Here is an 18,318-nt window from a genome sequence, read left to right as displayed (position 1 = left end):
GACGAATATGCTAAAGAAGTTGAAAATGACGACTAAGCATTTCTATACCATGCGTAAACTGTCATGTAAGGTGGCATGTATTCTTTACTTTGTCCCGTTGTTTGCGTATATCCTGAAACGCGATGTGTATGGTTTCCATCTCCCTGAGTGTTACCCCAGAAACAATTTATAGCAAACTGAACGTTGTCTTTAACATCATATCCTTTACCTTTTGTCATTGCTGACCAATCCCAAAATTTATGCTTATGCCAACCTGCTTGAGATGTACTTAAATCTATGTAGTGACTATGTGCAGGTAAATTTTCACCTGAAATCGTTTTACTTCCACCTGTTTCCTTTGAAGAGTTTGCACAATACAAAAACCTGTCGACTATTTGAGTCCAAGTTCCAAAACCAAGTACTACTTCTGGTCTGGTAGAGTTCATTGACGTATAAATAGAGCCTATAGGATATAATGTTTGAAGTATTTCTGTCTTTAATGTTTGAAGCTCTGTTTTGTCTGCTTTCTTGTCATATAAATCTTGAGCAGTGAATTTAATATTATGTTCATCCTTCATGACATAAACATCTTTACATCTAATGTTTCTCATCGTCGTTATGTTGTCATCCGATGTTAAACCTTGTGGAAAGTTAGGAGGTTTACAATATAATGCATCCCCACCAGTTTCTTCAACCGTTCCTTCAATACTTTCTATAGCAACAGTTGTAAAACTTGTATGTGTATGAGTCTTATTTGCTTTCTTCTCTAACTCATCGTTAACATAAGTTTTATCTGCTTTAAGGTCTAAACATCCTGAAACCCATCCTGTATCAGCTTTAGTTTTTAAAATCTTCGATGTCCATTCATGATACCATTCAGCCCTTTCTATAATTTCATTATCTTTTTCATCCACATATTCCTTATCCGCTTTCTTCTCTAACTTACTAGCCACATATTCCTCATCCGCTTTCTTTTCAAGGCTAACGTTTAAGTCTGTTATTTCAGATATAGAATGTGTATGAGTCTTTTTAGAATATTCGTTTTCAGCTCTTGTCACTTCACTTGACATTTTATTGTCAACATATGTTTTGTCTGCTAGTTCAGGATGAGTATGTTCTTTTGTTGCATAAGCATTGTTAGCTCTTTCTTCTTCTTTTGCTATTGCATCGTCTACATATTCTTTGTCAGCTTTGTTGTCAACATCTGTTTTCAAAAGAAGTTCATTTATAGGTTTCTCGTTTAAAGTTCCTTTTGTTGGATTTATACAGACAGTATGGTTCTTCTTGTCTTGAAATAGAAACTCATCTGTCATTGGGTTTAATGTCAGTTTTAAGTTTCCTTCTTTCAATGACTCAGATATCTTAGAATAGTTTGAAAAGTTTGTTGTGTTCTTATTTAGAGCTTGCATAATGAGTTGTCGGTTGTGTTGTATTTCTCTCATGGAAGCAATATCTTTCGACATTTTTATTCTAGATAAAATATGCTTCCAATAGAAAAAGAAAATTCAAGAGTTGCTACAACTAAACTATTAGATGAACTTTTTACTAATGTCGGTCAAAAGTTTGAGACAGAGACCGTAAAGCATGAAGGCTATCGTTTTGACTACCCATTAAGATGGCTAAGAGACCCATCTGTCACAAAAGCTATTGGCTTTCGTAGAATGAAGTTTGTGTCTGTAGAAGATAAAAGTTTTCCATTTATTGTAAGGTTTCATATAGATTATATATCTGAAGGGAAACGAAAAATGTGGGAAGAAATTGAGCTAATACAAGTTGACCTTTCATCTTCTCTACAGACTGCGTTAAAAAATATAGAAGATAAAATAAATTCATGTTATGCAAAATATGCTGATGAATATGCAAATACCGAGAGCACACTTTATGTGAGAATTGTATATGACAAACAAAATTCACAAGTGTCATTTCAAATCTACGAAAACAATCCAAATAAAGACGAACAAATATATACAGAATTCACTGCAATGTCATGGTATTATTTGCAAAGAATGTTAAATCAGAAAGTCGAACTTCCTTTAGCAAATATTTACAGTCGATATGCAAGAGATGAACCATATTTATTTAAAGATGTTTTCGACCAAGATGCTATTATTGTTCATGCTTCATTTTCTGGCGCCCAAAACTCTTTCTTATGCTTGGCAAATGACTTTTACGAAAAACCTACAAAGTTATACGAACCACCAAGTGGAAGTATTTCAGACTTTCAAGTATGGTTTACTACAGATGGAAGAAAAAGAATAATTCCATTATACCATGTGTTTTACTTAGAACTTAGTTTCATATACAACTACTATCGAACGGTAAAAATATAATTTTTTAATACGGTTGAGGTGTTGGATTTGGTTGCCAACTAGACTGTGGTGCAGGTTCAGGCTGTTGTATAACAGGAGCTTGTTCTTCTGGTTCAGGGTCTTTAGGTATAATACCAACGAACTGACCTACCCTTTTACCAATATTTTTGACACCGTTCCAAATTCCTCTTCCGACAGATTTTATTCCATTCCATATACCTCTTCCAACATTTCGAAAGAAGTTTCCTATCTTACTGAAGAAACCCATTTTACTATATGTAAAAATCTAATGTCCGCCTAGTCTCTTACGTTTCCTGTTGAGTTCCATAGCATTCTTTAACTGGAGCTCATACATTCTGTTTCTCCTCTGGTAGAAAACATATTCTGGGTCAACTCCTGTGTTCGCGTCATCTGCATAAAGTTGTTTATATCCCACTTCAGGGTTTGTATAAAACTCTTTCCATCTCATATTTGCATACCATGGTGGCAAACCTAACGCAGCGTCATTTGACATGGCAGTTTGCATTTGTACATCTGTTGGCACTTGACCATAGTTTGCCATTGCAGTTTGTATTCTAACTTCATTTGGAATATTCTCTGGGTTTGGTTGTCCAGGTTGCTGTGCATTCGCTAAGTTCTGTGCGTCCATTTAATATTAGATAAAAATATCTCTTACGAGTATAGATCCGTATTTTTCCCAAGTGAGCGGGGTATCTCCAATCCCAGCCCTATCGTCCTCCCAGTGTCAGTTTTCAATATAAAATCCAAATTTTTTTTGAAAATAAAAATTTCGAGAAATTTTTCTGATTTTTTTTCTTTGATTTCAATAATTCAAAATAAATTTTGGAGTAAAAAGACACTATTTAATGAAATTCATATGAGTGAATGTGGATAAATACTCTCAAAACATACAATTTATCTATTTTTTCTTTATATTATCAACTAATTAGTGATAATTTTTTTTGAATCAGATTTTTTTTCATTAAAAACATAATATATAACACAACAATGATGCACACATACGTATCTACACATCAAAATATAAAGCTTGTTTTGGTCTGGGCATCCCAACCCAAAATTCTTAAAAAATTGAATAAAATTGAATACTTGGGCTGGATACCCATCCCAAAACCGAATTGAATTTTTTGAATTAAAGAATATATTTATGTATTTATAATATACATGTGATGTCTATAAAAAATACTAAATTCTAAAAAAAATTCAATTTATTCAAAACGTATACTAAGTGATCACTTCATTAGTAGGATCAGCAATCCTACTAAATGGTGAGAACGCCACTAACTCAAAAGGGAGTCCTTGGAGCTCTTGATCTCTTGTCAGTAGAGTTCATAATGAGGCATGGCATCTACTGATTAGAGATCAGAGCAATCCTACCTTACCTTCAGGAGCTACAAAGCTCCTAATCGTTACGAGAGGGAGCCTTGGAGCTCCTGAAGCTCATCAGCAGAGGCTATTTACCATTTGGGCCTCTTCTGATGAAAGATGCGAAACACGTCTACGAACCAGGAGCTTCAAAACTTCTAATCCTTACTAAAGGGAGCTTTGGAGCTCCTGAGTCTCCATCAACAGAGTCCCAGATGGTAAATGTCCTTTGCTGATGAAAGATGCGAAACACATCTACGAACCAGGAGCTCCAAAGCTCCTAATCCTTACGAAAGGGAGCTTTGGAGCTCCTGAAACTCCTTTTACTATAAAATAGGACAGTTTTTCTTCTGAGGTTCTCATCAAATCTAAGACTTCAGAAGAAAGCTGTCCTATCAATGTATACTTACACTCTCATGGACTACAAGTGTACAATTTTAAGGCAGAGATTATCCGAGGCCTCTCATCAAATGAGGGACCTCGGATAATCTCTACCTTAAGTAGTCAAATAACTTTTCTCACTATTTAGGAACAAAAGAACAAGAGTTGGAGTACTTTAAGGCAAGATTCTTCCGAAATCTCTCATCGAATGAGAGACTTCGGAAGGACCTTGCCAAATCCTTGAACGCCAATATCCTTGGAACTGAGCTAGAACCAGGGAGAAGTAGCATACTATAGAGCACGATGGTAATCTCGGAAATGCTTATATCGCCCCAAGCACAATATTTAAGAAGTCTAACTCATATATACAAGAAGTCAGGCTGAATAGATATTGTGCATATGGTTTGCAGAACTCTCATGATATTTAAAATTCATGTTATCCCAAAAAGGTGACACTTTGGGTGTATCGTCCATCCCAGGGATGCAAAAATCACATCACCTTGGATCTATACTTACGAGTACATATACTGAACATTTGCAGGCATTGGTTCATCTTCATATTCTCTGTACTTTTCTGCCACGTCAAAGAAATAAATGACACAATGGAAAAAACCTAAAACAAGTAGTCCTATTTCAAACCACATTTACTTACTAATAAAATTTCTTTGTTATGACACTTTCTCCGGTTTATAGGACCTCTCTCATATTCTATCTTGTCATATCTAAACTCATAGTCATGTATGTCCTCTAACCATTTCATAACGGTTTCCAAACCACTTTTATCGGATGTAAAGTAAAAGCATGGATGGTTATGTATAACGTCTAAAGTTTCTAAAGAGTCTCTCAAAGTCCAGTCTACTTGGTATTGAAAATCCCATGTGTTATAGAACGGCGGGTCCACTATAAAGAAAACATTTTCCTTGTCTTTATATTTTTCATACAACTCTGTCCAATAACATCTCACAAACTCTATACCCTCAATATATTTTTCTATGTCCTCTTTGAAAACATTTGTATAGTTAAGATATAAAACTTTTGACATAAGTGTTTCAATGTCATGAACTCTTATAGAACCACTATATAATAGTCTAGCAGATATACTATCCCAGTCTATATATTCTGCTTTTTTCAAAACCTCTCTCACAATATTTTGCTTATCTAATGGTATACGTTCCATCTTACCTATAGGTATCTTTTCTTTTAACTCTTTCAATATATTGTTTGTGTCTGGTATATGTTTGAGACGGTCCATATAGTTGTCGAAGTCATTGCATATAATCTTTGAGTCTGGGAATATTGTATGGCACAAATGGGATATATAGAAACTTCCACCGAACAAATCTACAAATGTTAGACCATTCGGTAGTTTCTTAAGTTCTCTCAATATAATATCTTTACATCTACTCTTATTTCCAAAGAACGGTAACGGGGGTTTTGTAAAATTCATTTATATATAATAATAAAAATGTTTTTTCCTGAAAAGTGACAGAAAAGTGACAAAACATGAAAACATATATAATTTGTGAAAAGCGACACATTATATAATGTTTTCGACCCAGAAGAAGGCTTCTTCCCAGAAGCAATGGAGGAAGAAGAAGAGTCCTCCGAATTCACACCAGAAGACTAACAATTTTCCGAATAAAAACTTCATTTATACTAAACATCTTCGGGGCTAGAGGGCACGAAGTGCCTGGAAGCCCCACTACCTTTTTTTTTAAAATCAGAGCAAATGAATGTTTGGTTAAAAATTTATATATGATTGGAATAGGAACTTATCTTACGTATTCAAAACGTGACAAAATTCAAAATTTGAAAGGATATGATCCAGGTTGGCATATTAGTTTTAACAGATAATAAGGCCTCATACAATGGTAAAAATCTAAAATGGTTAAATTCTAATGTATTTTAACATATTTCTTTTGTGAGTTGAGGTTTTTGATTTGAGTTTTGATCCAAAGAGTTGCCTTTGTTGTATATATGTGATTTTCAGGCTTTAATATCTTTGTTAATGATATTTAATATAGAAATTATAGAAACTTCATCTCAATGGATTCTAGATGTGTGTCATAATATTGTCTATTTGTAAAGGTATGATTTTTCTTTATTTTTGTGTATTCATTGATATTGATTAAATAAATTTGAACAATTGAGAAATTCTTACATCTGTAATAATTAGATATGAAAGGCAGATGATAGACCAGTTTGAGATTAGGTTCAAATATTGCTAGTTCAGAAAATTTGGTCGAAATGGAATATCTGAAAAATTCTTTTTGGAGGAAGATCATCATTTTCACATGAAAATCGGGAACCTTGCATGATGTTTCTTTTGTTGGGAACTCAAGAGACGCTTTTACTGTATTTTTCTTTTTTGATCGAATTTGAAAAGGGGAAGATCGGAAAATCTTTCAGTAGATTATCCTTTAGGACATGCCCTACTTCCAAAGCTGGTGTCAAATAGAACTATCTCATGGAAAATTTTGGAAAGAAAAAAACGATGGGATAACAAAAATTGAGAGTTGTTAAGTTCTCAAAAATAGTATCGCAGGTGAAGTTAGAAAAATTTCATGTCATATGTCACTGATATATAATACCTTGCAAAAAATTGAAAAGGAATTTGACAGATAAATTCAATTAGGTGTTGACCACTGATGACTGAATTTTTTGAGGAGTAATTGCTCCGAAGATGTTCATATCACTTTCAACTTAACATGGTAGTTAAAGTTGCTATCAACGGTTTCGGCAGAATTGGCCGTCTTGTTTTCCGTGCTTGCCGCAAGCTCTATCCAAAGGATGTCCAAGTTGTCGCTATCCACGATCTTGGTGACATCAAGACAAACGTTTACCTCCTTAAGTACGATACAGCTCACCGTGCATTCCCAGAGCCAGTCACAGTCGATGAGGCTAAGCAGGAATTCACAGTCGGTGAAGGCGCTGACAAGTGGGTTGTTAAGTCAATCGGTGGCCGCCTTGGCCCATCCCAGCTCCCATGGAAGGAGTTCGGCATCGATGTTGTCCTCGAGTCAACAGGTATCTTCCGTACAAAGGCCGAGAAGGATGCTGAAGGCAAGATCACAAAGGATGGTTATGATGGCCACCTTGTTTCTGGTGCTAAGAAGGTTGTCCTTTCCGTCCCATCTGCTGATGAGATTGAATGCACACTCGTTCTTGGTGTCAACGATGAAGATCTCAAGCCAGAGACACGCTGCATCTCCAACGCTTCCTGCACAACAAACTGCCTTGGCCCAGTCGCTAAGACACTCAACAACGCCTTCGGAATCCGCAACGGCTTCATGACAACAGTCCACTCCTACACAAACGATCAGGTTGTCGCTGATACAATGCACAAGGATCTCCGCCGTGCTCGTGCTGCTGGCATGAACATCATCCCAACATCCACAGGTGCTGCTATCGCTCTTCCAAAGGTTTGCCACGGTCTCCCACCAAAGTCCCTCGATGGCTTCGCTCTCCGTGTCCCAACAATCACAGGCTCCCTCGTCGACCTCACAGTCAACGTTAACGCCAAGGTCACAAAGGAGGAAGTCAACGCTGCCCTCAAGAAGGCTACAGAGGAAGGCTCCCTCAAGGGCATCATGACATACGTCACAGACCCAATCGTTTCATCCGATATCATCGGCTGCCAGTACTCATCCATCGTTGATGCTCTCTCCACAAAGGTTCTTCCAAACCCAGAAGGCCAGGGCACACTTGTCAAGGTTCTCTCCTGGTACGATAACGAGTGGATGTACTCATGCCGCTGCGCTGATATCTTCCACCGCCTTGAGAAGTATCTTTAAACTAAACAACTTTCGATTTGATTGATTAACAAAAAAAATTAAGTGTTTTTTTAGATGTTTGTACTCTATTTGTATTATAGCATGGACAAATGTTTTTAATTGTTAGAGTTTTTCTGTTTTTGGATAAAATTTTAATGAAAAATATTGAAGTATTCGATTTAAAAGCTAATCTATGAGCACATTTACTTCCTTCTTAGTAAGGTAACAACTATGTTATTGCATCGATTTGTATTTTCATTAGTTGAAATTATGGTCATCTTTTATTAATATTCAAATTTAACAGATACTATTGAATTTGATAATCTCTAGCCTACAAGTATCATTTAGACTACTTACATCTGTCTCTGCGAACATTATAAAAAAAATGTATTCTTTCCCAATTCAAGAACTACATTAAAAGGGGTGGCACTCTTTTTTGACACTCAAAAAGTGCTCCCTAGGGTAAAAGCTCTCACTTTATTGTGAGATCCAGAGGGCATTTTTCTTTGAAGTTGCCATGAATAAATTATATACAAGATACTCGTTAATGTTCATATAGAGTAACCTGAAGCAAATTTATTATTCGTAATTATGTTTCGCATTGAAAACTCATGAGCTCAAATCAAGAAGCGTTCAAAATGCAAATATCCTACGTTGTGATACGATCATTGATGACCACAAAGTTTTCGGTTAAGTATATATACATTCTACTAGGTAATACTCCAACCATCTTTTAAGGTTGTTTACAGCAAAGGTTTATAGCAAAATATATATAGACCTAGTTCCAAATCATTCGTTTGGCGTTGTTATGCAGATTTAATTTTGACCGTTATAGCAATAAATCACGCGTTATACATCTTATACAAATTTATTATGAGTCATGGATGTTTACTGTAGATGAATCTACATTATCAACCTTTTTTGCATTATATCAAATTTTTTATTCTTAATATTTCAGAATAAAATCCTTTGTTTATTCAATTATACAAGTAATATTTTTATAATGTTCAATATTTAGATGATATTATGGATATTGAAAGATTTTCAAAAAAATTCGGATTATTTATCAAATTTAATCAATCCATTATTCATTACCCCTATATATCTATATCTTATTTAACATTCGTGCCTAAAGCTCACTTTTGGTCTTGTTTTTTGACAGGGTTGGCCGCATAAATATCTGAGATAAAAACTACGTATGAAACTGGGATGTGGTATAACGATTAAAACCGCCGGATTGGCTTTATTTTTGGGGTTCCGAGTTCGAACTAAGTGCCATATATTTCTTTTTTTCCTTTTTTTTATATTTGAAAAATAAATAGAAGATTGCTATTAGTAACAAACAATTAAGCTGTTTTTAATCACATATATGAATAAATTAAGATTGCGAATAACTATAATTTGCTTTTGACATAGATTTGTTAATATGAAGCAATTGAATGTCCTTAAGTTCACTATTCATACCAAAGGACCTATGCAATCTTGGTATAACTGAACTATTCATACCTTAACATTTAAATTTTCGGAATTATTCTCCATTGTTATAGGTTGGAAAGTGATTACAAACATAAAACGTATTTTAAGATAGGTAGATACAAATAGACTGTAAAATACAAATAACATAAAACAATATTCTAAAAAATCTTTATTCTCGTGAAAATATTCATTGAATATAACATGTATCTAATGGTTCATTTGAATTTAATATAATGCAAAATTGAAAATTATTGAGAATAATTTCCAAATACTATGAAATTAGGTAATACAATGGTATTTGTTGTATGTTTTTATGTTTGTATTGTACTAAATCAAAAATATAAGAATTTTTTGTTAAATTTATCGGGAATCCATCATTTAAGTTTCATTTATCTATGCACACATGCTAATATAGAAAAGACTATTTAAATGCGTATATCTAAAATAGGTTAATGTAAACCAATAGAGTAATTGAGGTAAATGTTTTGCAATTTTGAAATTTACTCATGTTTATGTTGCAATGCGATATTATTCATATAGTACCAGATCTTATGATAATAATAATAAAAATTATTTGAACAAATAATGAGATTGGTATTAAAAATTAGATTTTGATACACAGCTTCATAATTTTATTATATACAAAAGAATTTCAAGTGATTATCAATATTTATTTCTCAATATTGTTTAAAATTTAAAGATCAAAGTTCACTTTTTTTGAATTAAGAAATAAAAAATCTTATAACTGTTTTGTGAGTCGATTTTAATATAGCTTCAAATATTATTTTACAAAAATATGCGAAATTAAATACGAAATTATTAATCTTTGATCAAATACCAAATTGATTATTATTTAATTAATTGTTGGTGATAATACAATTCATTGATATAGCGAAAAAAAAATAATATGCATTCGGATTCGAACCTGGGTTTTCCGACCCCAAAAATAAAGCGACTTACCAAATGAGCCACATGATATTTTCACTCAATTTTTATTTTTAACTATAAGAATTTTCACAAAACTTGCTTGTCTCCAAATCTACCATCAGCTACATAATTGAACAAAACTCACAACGCCAAAGAGTAGCTTAATACTATACATTTCAATGTATGGTTTACTTCATTTTCAAAAATTATTACATATTTTTCAATTAACGATTTTTTCCCAAATGACTTTACTCACAAAACCGACCCATTTATATCGCTTATTACTGACTTACAAAGTCGAAAACACAAGTTTTTGCCGTCTTCAGAACATATGATTTAATAACGGATATCATTTTTAAACAGATGTGTATCTATTAATGAATACTTTCATTAAATCTCTTACTGCAGAGGAAGAATACGGGTCTAATATGGCCACAGAGACATGTGTCAGATTTTGAATTTTTTTAGATTTCAACACGGTTTTTCCGTATACTGTAAATTTTTATTTTATTACAACTTTCGTATTTTTAGCTAAGTAATATACATTCAAATGACGCATTAATAGATAAAATAAAATCTTTATTCTAAAAATATTGAGAATTTCTAAAAATACATGAACAAATTGTATTTGAACAATTATATAGCACAAATGCATATGATAAAAAGTTAGAATAAAGAATGAAAATATTGAAATTTACTTTAAAGTGAAGATTCCAATCAAAAAACAATAGTATCTATATAATTCGAACAATACAATTCTTTTCGAGATTGATTCTGAGAAATTTTACAACATTTTCTTAGCAATCAGATATCGAATTCATAAAACGAGTGAAATTCAATAATGCCATATATGATATTGCTATGCTTCATATGCTAAGTCTAATGCGTACTATTTTGGTCGATGATTACCTATAGACCGGAGTGCACCCCCTTTTACTACATTTGATTTATAACCTTTAGAATAAAATTAAGGATATCATATCAAAACATGTAAGGGTTTCGTTTTGCTAAAATTGTCACTTTTATAGCATATTTGTTTTTGGATGTTTTGCGAAACCAAAAAAAAAAAAACAAAAACTATGATATACAATGTGTGTGTAAAGAAAATACTTTATTTACTAGTTAAAAAATCATTTGGTATTGATCAAGTTATTTTTTCTGGATAAGATATTATATGGATAATTGGATAGAAAATACAATTATATAATCTTGTAAAAAAAAAAAAAAAAAAAAAAAAAAAAAAAGGTAGTGGGGCTTCCAGGCACTTCGTGCCTTCTAGCCCTGAGGATGATTGATATAATGAAGTTTTTTTTTTCTTGGGGTGGGCTTCCAGGCGCGTTGCGCCCTCTAGCCCACATAAATGAAGTTCTTATATACGGGTCTTCCAGGAGCTTTTCACAAATTATATATGTTTTCATGTTTTGTCGAAACTTCTTCGTAAATGTTTTGTCAAGACTTCTTCGTAAATGTTTTGTCAAGACTTCTTCGTAAATGTTTTGTCAAGACTTCTTCATCGTAATGAGTGTAAATGACCCAAAAATAATGTTTATGTTAGAATGTTAGATCTAACACCTTTTCTAACATGTTTTCTAACATCGTAGAAAACTCATGATTTCATCGTATATGTTTTGTCAAGACTTCTTCGTAAATGTTTTGTCAAGACTTCTTCGTAAATGTTTTGTCAAACATGAACGTAAATGTTTTGTCAAGACTTCTTCGTAAATGTTTTGTCAAGACTTCTTCGTAAATGTTTTGTCAAGACTTCTTCGTAAATGTTTTGTCGAAACTTCTTCGTAAATGTTTTGTCAAGACTTCTTCGTAATGAGCGTAAATGACCAAAAAATAATGTTTAGGGTAGAAGGTTAGATCTAACCTCTTTTCTAACCTCATTTCTACCCTCTTGAATTTTCATGATTTCTTCGTAAATGTTTTGTCGAAACTTCTTCATCGTAAATGTTTTTAACTTCACTTAAAATGCCACGTAAGCTACGTAAGAATATACGTAAGAGGAAGGGAGCATTGAAACATCCAATAGTAAGACTAACACCACAACAACAGTTGCAACAACAAATGCTGAATGACCCCACTATGTTGCAACAAATGTCAAGCAATCCTATGCTTTTAAACCGAGTTCTTGGTGCACAGAGTGGAGGTTTAAGAGCGGCACTTTTAGCGAAAATGGCAGGCTATGGTGGAGCTGCAGACGGAACAGCTTATAACCCTCAAAGTCAAATGAATTTGAGTTCACTCAAAAATCAAATAACAGATGTCAAAAAGTCAAACATAGACATACAGAAACAAATAAGTGAAAACGAAAAGAAACTAGAATATGACAGACACACAAAGAAACTCAATGAGTTAAACGTAGAGAAAAAGAAGAAAGAAGAACAACTGAAAGAACTAAGTACAGAGGAATATGCGAAAAAAGTGTCAGAAAAAGCAGCAGAAGTAGCAAAAATGGAACAAGATGTCATAAATTTGAAAAACCATACTACTCAATATAAAGTACTGAAAGATGAAGAGATAAAACAAAAAGCCCTGAAGACATATATGGATAGCGATGAGTATAAAAAAGAAGTTGAAGCAAATGTAAAGGCAGAAAAACTTTTACAGTTGCAAAACCAAACCGTACAGTATGAAAACTTAGCACAAGAAAGTAAAAATAACGACGCAGCCATGCAAAAGGCAATGAAAAGCGCAGAATATATAAAAGCTAACAATGACTGGTTAGATGCCCAAGCCAACGCTAAAGCAGCCCAACTCATAGGGTCAATAAGGACAAAAATACAAGCGGATGAAGACAGTTCAAATGAAGCTTTAACGAATGCTGACTTTAAGAACGCCTTCGAAGCTCTTCATAGTAAGGTGAAACAAGTGAACGACTTCTCATCTGGAAAGAAACTGAAGTCTGAAGGTTTCGACAAAGAGTTAAAAGAAGTAGCACAAAATATGACGAAAATAACAGATGCAGCAACGAGACAGGCAGTTCAAAGTGCCTATGACGCCGTTAGAGCAACTGTTGTGGAAAGTCAAGAAAAAGAGTTACAACAGACCAAAACAGACCTAGTAAATGCTTTCTTAAGAACGAAAAGTCAGGTAGGACATTATGCTGCAGATGGAACATATGTGCCAGCTGGTGGAACTTATATACCACCAAACCCTCCAAGAGAAGCACCTGCACCAGGACTACCTAGAACATTTACATCGTCACATGGACACAGACACAGGCATGCACCAAAACCAACACAACAACCACCTCCACAACCAGCACAACAACCACCTCCACAACCAACAGTTCAAAACCCTGCACAAACAGAACAAGGAAACCAAGAATTCTTAAAAATGCTTAAAGAAGAGTGTGGTTTCCCAGATACTGTTGACTTTAGTGACAGATATAAAGAAGCTATTGGAAAGTTCAAGGATGGAAATACTGACCCGAACCTATTTAGCTTTATGGCTCAGCACCAAAACGGATATAATCTCAAACCTGGAAAATACAAGCTCGCTAAGGGATATGATTTAATAGCATATCATCCAAATGACATGAACGAATTTACTCCGAGATATTTGATGTCAGAGCTAAATGACAATTCAACTTTCGTCATGAAACGCGTAAAAAATAGAGACGGAACGAAAGAACAAAAGCTTATGAATGCGGATGACGTAGATAGGGAAATTGTTGAAAACGGTCTCGGAATATATGAAATGCCAGCAGATGAGGTACAAGAAACTCCACAGGAAGAAGTTCAGATACAACCAGACATGGAAGAAATAGTTCAGCAACAACAGCTAGAAGAGCCTGAAGGAAACGAACAAGTCACTCCTTTGGAAACTAACTTCACAGAACTAGATGAAGATTTGGAACAGCCGAAAAATCTTGACCCTCAACAAGAGCATGAGGTGAATATGGAATCTTTCCAAGAGTCTAAGAAAGATTCGGCTGACATAGTAGAAGAATATCGAAAAATGTTTGCCGACATACAAAAGACTCCAACACCAGATGAAAATATTCAGCATAGAATGAAAGTACTGAAAGAAAATGTACACAAATACAACAACCCTTTTTACTTACGAGCATTTAACGTTCAATCTTCGGATGAACTCGGTGAAGATAAAAGGTTAAATTTCAAGAAAACATATAGAAATGAAACATTGTTTAAAGTTCATTCAGAACCTAACCAAGATGGAAACAAACCTACTTTTGTTTCTGCAGACGATGGAACTACAATGAGATGGGGTCATAAAGCTAACCCAGATAGGTGGTTCATAAACTTACAACCTCAATTCCAAGAAGTTGTAGACGCAATGGAAGTCAATGGTGAACGAGATATAGCTGGTATTTTAAGCGCGGCTTTAATGCCATTGAAAGATATGAAACATGCAGATATTTTGGACCAGTATGAAATGAACATGGCTGATGGAAATATAACACCTGACGTTCTAGAACATTTATCTCAAAGAACTACACAGAACCATAGAGATGGTATATTTGGTGAAGAGTTTAGAAAGAAAGTTAGGGAGAGAGAAGGAAGAGAACCTATTGTACATGACCTTGCAAACGAAAGTTTACAAAATGTCATAAAAACTTACTTTGCAGACAATGAACCGAGAAGGGATGAATATTTAAGAAAACTCAAATGGACAGTACCAAATGAAATGTTAGTATTGAAAAACATGTTCCTTGACAAAATAAAACCAACTACAGAAATAAATGACGAAAGACTGAAACATTGGGTAAAAGCTTTCCCATTCACAAAAGATATTGTTGGTAACATGGAAAGAAAACCAGAATGGCTACAAAAACATATATTTGGAAACGAGCTTATTCCATATGGACAGGCACTGTTTGAAGAGCTTGAACCTGAAACTCAGGAAAGAGTCATGCAAACAATAAAGGAAGACTCAAATACAAACTATGACAAACTCTTTCTAGGATATAGGTTACCTGAGATGGGCGACCAGAGCCCAAAGGCAAAAAGGACATGGGAAATTTACAACATACTAGGTGAACATGAGGCAAAGATGCAACAACTTGAAGCAGAGGGCAAGTTACCAAAGAAGAAGAGAAGAGTTGTAGAAAGTAGTGAAGAAGTAACTTCATCTAGTGAAAGTAGTGGCAATGAAGGAAAAAGAAGAGTTAAAAACTCAGCCAGGAAGAAAGTAAAGCTTGGTCCACGTGGGTTCTATTATGACAAATAAATCCAACTATTCTATATTTTTACCCATATGAAATGTACGCCGCTCAGAATATAACGCCAACAGTTTTGGATGCCATGAATGGAAATGTTTCGAATGGTATAACGAATGCGACAATGCCATTAGAAGGTCAGAAATAGTTCCTGGAACTTACGAATATACAACTGCTGTTTCTTATGGAAACGTAGGTGAGTTTGGAGAAGGTTCTTCAACAACAGTAGATATTGCTTGCGACAGGTTTCATATAATTTCTATTGACAACTCATTCTTATACGTGGAACAAGACATTGAAATAAAACCTTCTGCCAGGTTGTCTGACAAGAAAGGTTGCAATGGAATTTTCTATGTCGGATACCAATATGCTCCAGAAGTTTTTATGGGATATAAGATATATTCTAACTCTGACTTAGTTCAAACAGTAACATGGGCAAACTATGAATGGTTCGCTTTGAGAAACTCAGTACAACCACAAGCTAGAGAACAAACAGACCAGTATGCAACTATTGAGAAAATAAGAAGACTTGACCCTAACGTTCCAGGAGTTTATGTTAACCTTTCTGGACAAACTGCAGCAGCAGTAACCAAAGTAAAACTGAAACTTAGAGTTCCTTTGTCATCTTTCCTCATCTTCAGGTTTTTAAGATACTTGCCAAACTGGGCAGGAAAAATTTCTATCGAACTTACTCCAAGCAAAAATAACTTAGTCATTGCACCAACACAAGACCCATTCACTCTTACAGAAGTAGTGGGAACAAATAAAATGTCATTCGCCGACTTTTGCAAAAACAAAGTTGACTTAGACTTTGGTTTCTCAAACCTCAACACTGAAGTAAACTATTATTTCAATGCTGCTGGAGATGCTTGGGACCCAGTTAAGTTTACATGCGAAAAGTTTGAATGCAAGAGAATAGAAAGCAGACTTGCAGTCTATATGTTGGACCCAGATATTCAAATGCTTTAGCTGCCAAATATATTGCAGTTCCACTTATGTTCCCTATACACCAAATATCTGTCAAAGACTTTGCAGGTGAAGTTGGAAACCAAAGTGCTGACCCAGGTGCAAGAACAGATATTGCTTTAACAACTGCAATGAAACATGCAGATACTATGTTTGTACTGTTCAGACGAACTATAAATGACTATTCTTGCTTCTACAACCCTGGTATTAAATATCATATAAACATAGATGGCAAATATTATCCAAGAGAAGAATATTCTACAGTTGAGGATATGAGGTCATACAAACTTGACATTAGATGCTATGAACTTTAACAAACAACTTCACAACAACCATAAACCCTGAAATGCAAAGTTCTATTATGCCATATGTGAAAGTATGGACTCATACAGGAAGTCAAAAAACTCAATATACAAATGGAGACCGTTCAAACTTTTGGCTTGGCATTCCATTTGCTGACTCAGAAGACTTTATGGTGGTATTTCAACTTTGGTACTGTACAAATACAATATACTGGTGACAGAGACGGTCCAGATGAATTGAAAGCAAAGAAGTTTACAAAACCAATAGCACTTTTCACGGAAGATGCTCTTTTGAAATTCGTTCGATGAAACCTGCTGGGGCTCCTCAGATTGGCATAACGACAGCTTCCATCGAGCAGATTTTGGCAGCAGGTCAGTAAGTTGTTCTTGAACTGACTTCTCTCCGTCAAATATTGACAGTACGCCAGTTTTGACATAATATTGTATTATAAACTTACCTTTAGAAATATCTGTAAGTTTTGTTGTTATATTTTTGTCTGCTTCAAGAACTTTCACCATCTCGTTTATACCAACTTTCTTTGCTTTATGAAAATATTTTGGTTCAGCAAAGACTGCTATTCTATAACATTTACCATTGTTTGTATAAAGAACTATTCTGTCAATGTATTTGTATTGTTTGTGAGTATAAACTTTGTTCTGCTTCAATTCGAAGAGATACTCAAATACGTCCATCTTTTTATTCTAAGTAAAATGTCATTTCCGAAAAATAGAAGCGTAAGTGTTTCAAAAGGTTTAATGGCGGTGGCAGATGTGAAGTTAAATTCACCAATTCAAACAAACAGTCAAAGTGTTGTTGTCAATGTCAAAGAAAGAGATGTTGAAGTGGGGAAACCATACGAAGACGAAGATGGTATAACAATAGTTCCTGTAAAAGAACAACCAACATATCCTGAAGTTAGCAGAGACTTAAGTTCTGTTGCAGATATTCGAAATGACTACATGCAACTGAAAGACAACTTCAAACTCAGGAGAAGATTTGTCAAGCTTTAGGTATAATGTTAAACTTGGTCGAACACAACCCTGTAAAAGTGAACTCATATGTCATTGCACCTCATGAAGTTTTGAAAGAACTATTGAAACTTTTGACAGAGGCAGACGATATAAACATCAAAGAAATAGAACCCGACGTTAGTTGCTGTGGTGTTTCATATAATGTCATTGACAAGATATACGTTATGAAAGGAGGTGAAACGTTGAACTTAAAGTATAGTTTCCCAGACGTTATAAAAATATTTGACGACCACAACATTTCATTAAAATTTATTTGCTAAGTAAATGGCAGAAGACACAATGGTTTATACTATTACGACTAAAAACCCTGAGTCATATAATTCTATAACAACAAACTTACAAAGTCCTCAAGGACGATATTGTAAACTAACTTTAAACACAATGACGACTAAAGCTTGTTTTGCTCTTTTGACACCAGAAGATTTTATTGTTGTGAATGGTAAAAAATACTCCTTTGAAGATACTTACTCAGATATACCACCAACAGGTTTTGTTGACTTATTTAATACTTTAAGGACGAGTGTAACATGTGCTGCAACTAGAGCAGGTTTCATTATGTTTGGATGTCCGACTGAGTTTACTATAAACAATATGAGCTATAA

At 34.3% G+C, this 18,318-nt stretch overlaps 4 protein-coding genes and 2 pseudogenes across 6 annotated transcripts, besides 3 other annotated features; 4 read left to right on the top strand and 2 right to left on the bottom strand.

The window, feature by feature from the left end:
- Positions 1-1,007: part of a mobile genetic element that runs on past the window's edge.
- Positions 1,008-1,460: 453 nt separating this feature from the next.
- TVAGG3_0471410 (uncharacterized protein) lies at positions 1,461-2,309 on the top strand (the record flags this gene model as incomplete). Its single annotated transcript, XM_051235510.1, has 1 exon — positions 1,461-2,309. The coding sequence occupies one exon, from the start codon at positions 1,461-1,463 to the stop codon at positions 2,307-2,309; it is 849 nt and encodes a 282-aa protein (XP_051093334.1).
- Positions 2,310-2,313: 4 nt separating this feature from the next.
- On the bottom strand, positions 2,314-2,556 carry TVAGG3_0471400 (serine threonine-protein phosphatase family; the record flags this gene model as incomplete). Its single annotated transcript, XM_051235509.1, has 1 exon — positions 2,314-2,556. The coding sequence occupies one exon, from the start codon at positions 2,554-2,556 to the stop codon at positions 2,314-2,316; it is 243 nt and encodes an 80-aa protein (XP_051093333.1).
- Positions 2,557-2,574: 18 nt separating this feature from the next.
- Positions 2,575-2,937, bottom strand: TVAGG3_0471390 (uncharacterized protein; the record flags this gene model as incomplete). Its single annotated transcript, XM_051235508.1, has 1 exon — positions 2,575-2,937. One exon carries the CDS (start codon positions 2,935-2,937, stop codon positions 2,575-2,577), a length of 363 nt encoding a protein of 120 aa, XP_051093332.1.
- A 30-nt stretch (positions 2,938-2,967) lies between these two features.
- Positions 2,968-4,563: a mobile genetic element.
- Positions 4,564-6,708: 2,145 nt separating this feature from the next.
- On the top strand, positions 6,709-7,884 carry TVAGG3_0471370 (glyceraldehyde-3-phosphate dehydrogenase (NAD(P)+) (phosphorylating) protein; the record flags this gene model as incomplete). The annotated part of the gene is made up of 1 exon (XM_001298943.2): positions 6,761-7,846. The coding sequence occupies one exon, from the start codon at positions 6,761-6,763 to the stop codon at positions 7,844-7,846; it is 1,086 nt and encodes a 361-aa protein (XP_001298944.1).
- Positions 7,885-14,398: 6,514 nt separating this feature from the next.
- Positions 14,399-18,318: part of a mobile genetic element that runs on past the window's edge.
- On the top strand, positions 15,801-17,064 carry TVAGG3_0471360 (annotated as a pseudogene). Its single transcript has one exon. A coding segment is annotated over exon 1 (1,264 nt).
- On the top strand, positions 17,441-17,976 carry TVAGG3_0471350 (annotated as a pseudogene). Its single transcript has one exon. A coding segment is annotated over exon 1 (536 nt).

The sequence above is a fragment of the Trichomonas vaginalis genome, chromosome II, assembly GCF_026262505.1.
Source record: "Trichomonas vaginalis G3 chromosome II, whole genome shotgun sequence".
Taxonomy (NCBI): domain Eukaryota; phylum Parabasalia; order Trichomonadida; family Trichomonadidae; genus Trichomonas; species Trichomonas vaginalis.
Note: the sequence above shows the minus strand (reverse complement) of the source record. Positions and strands in the feature narration are given on the sequence as shown.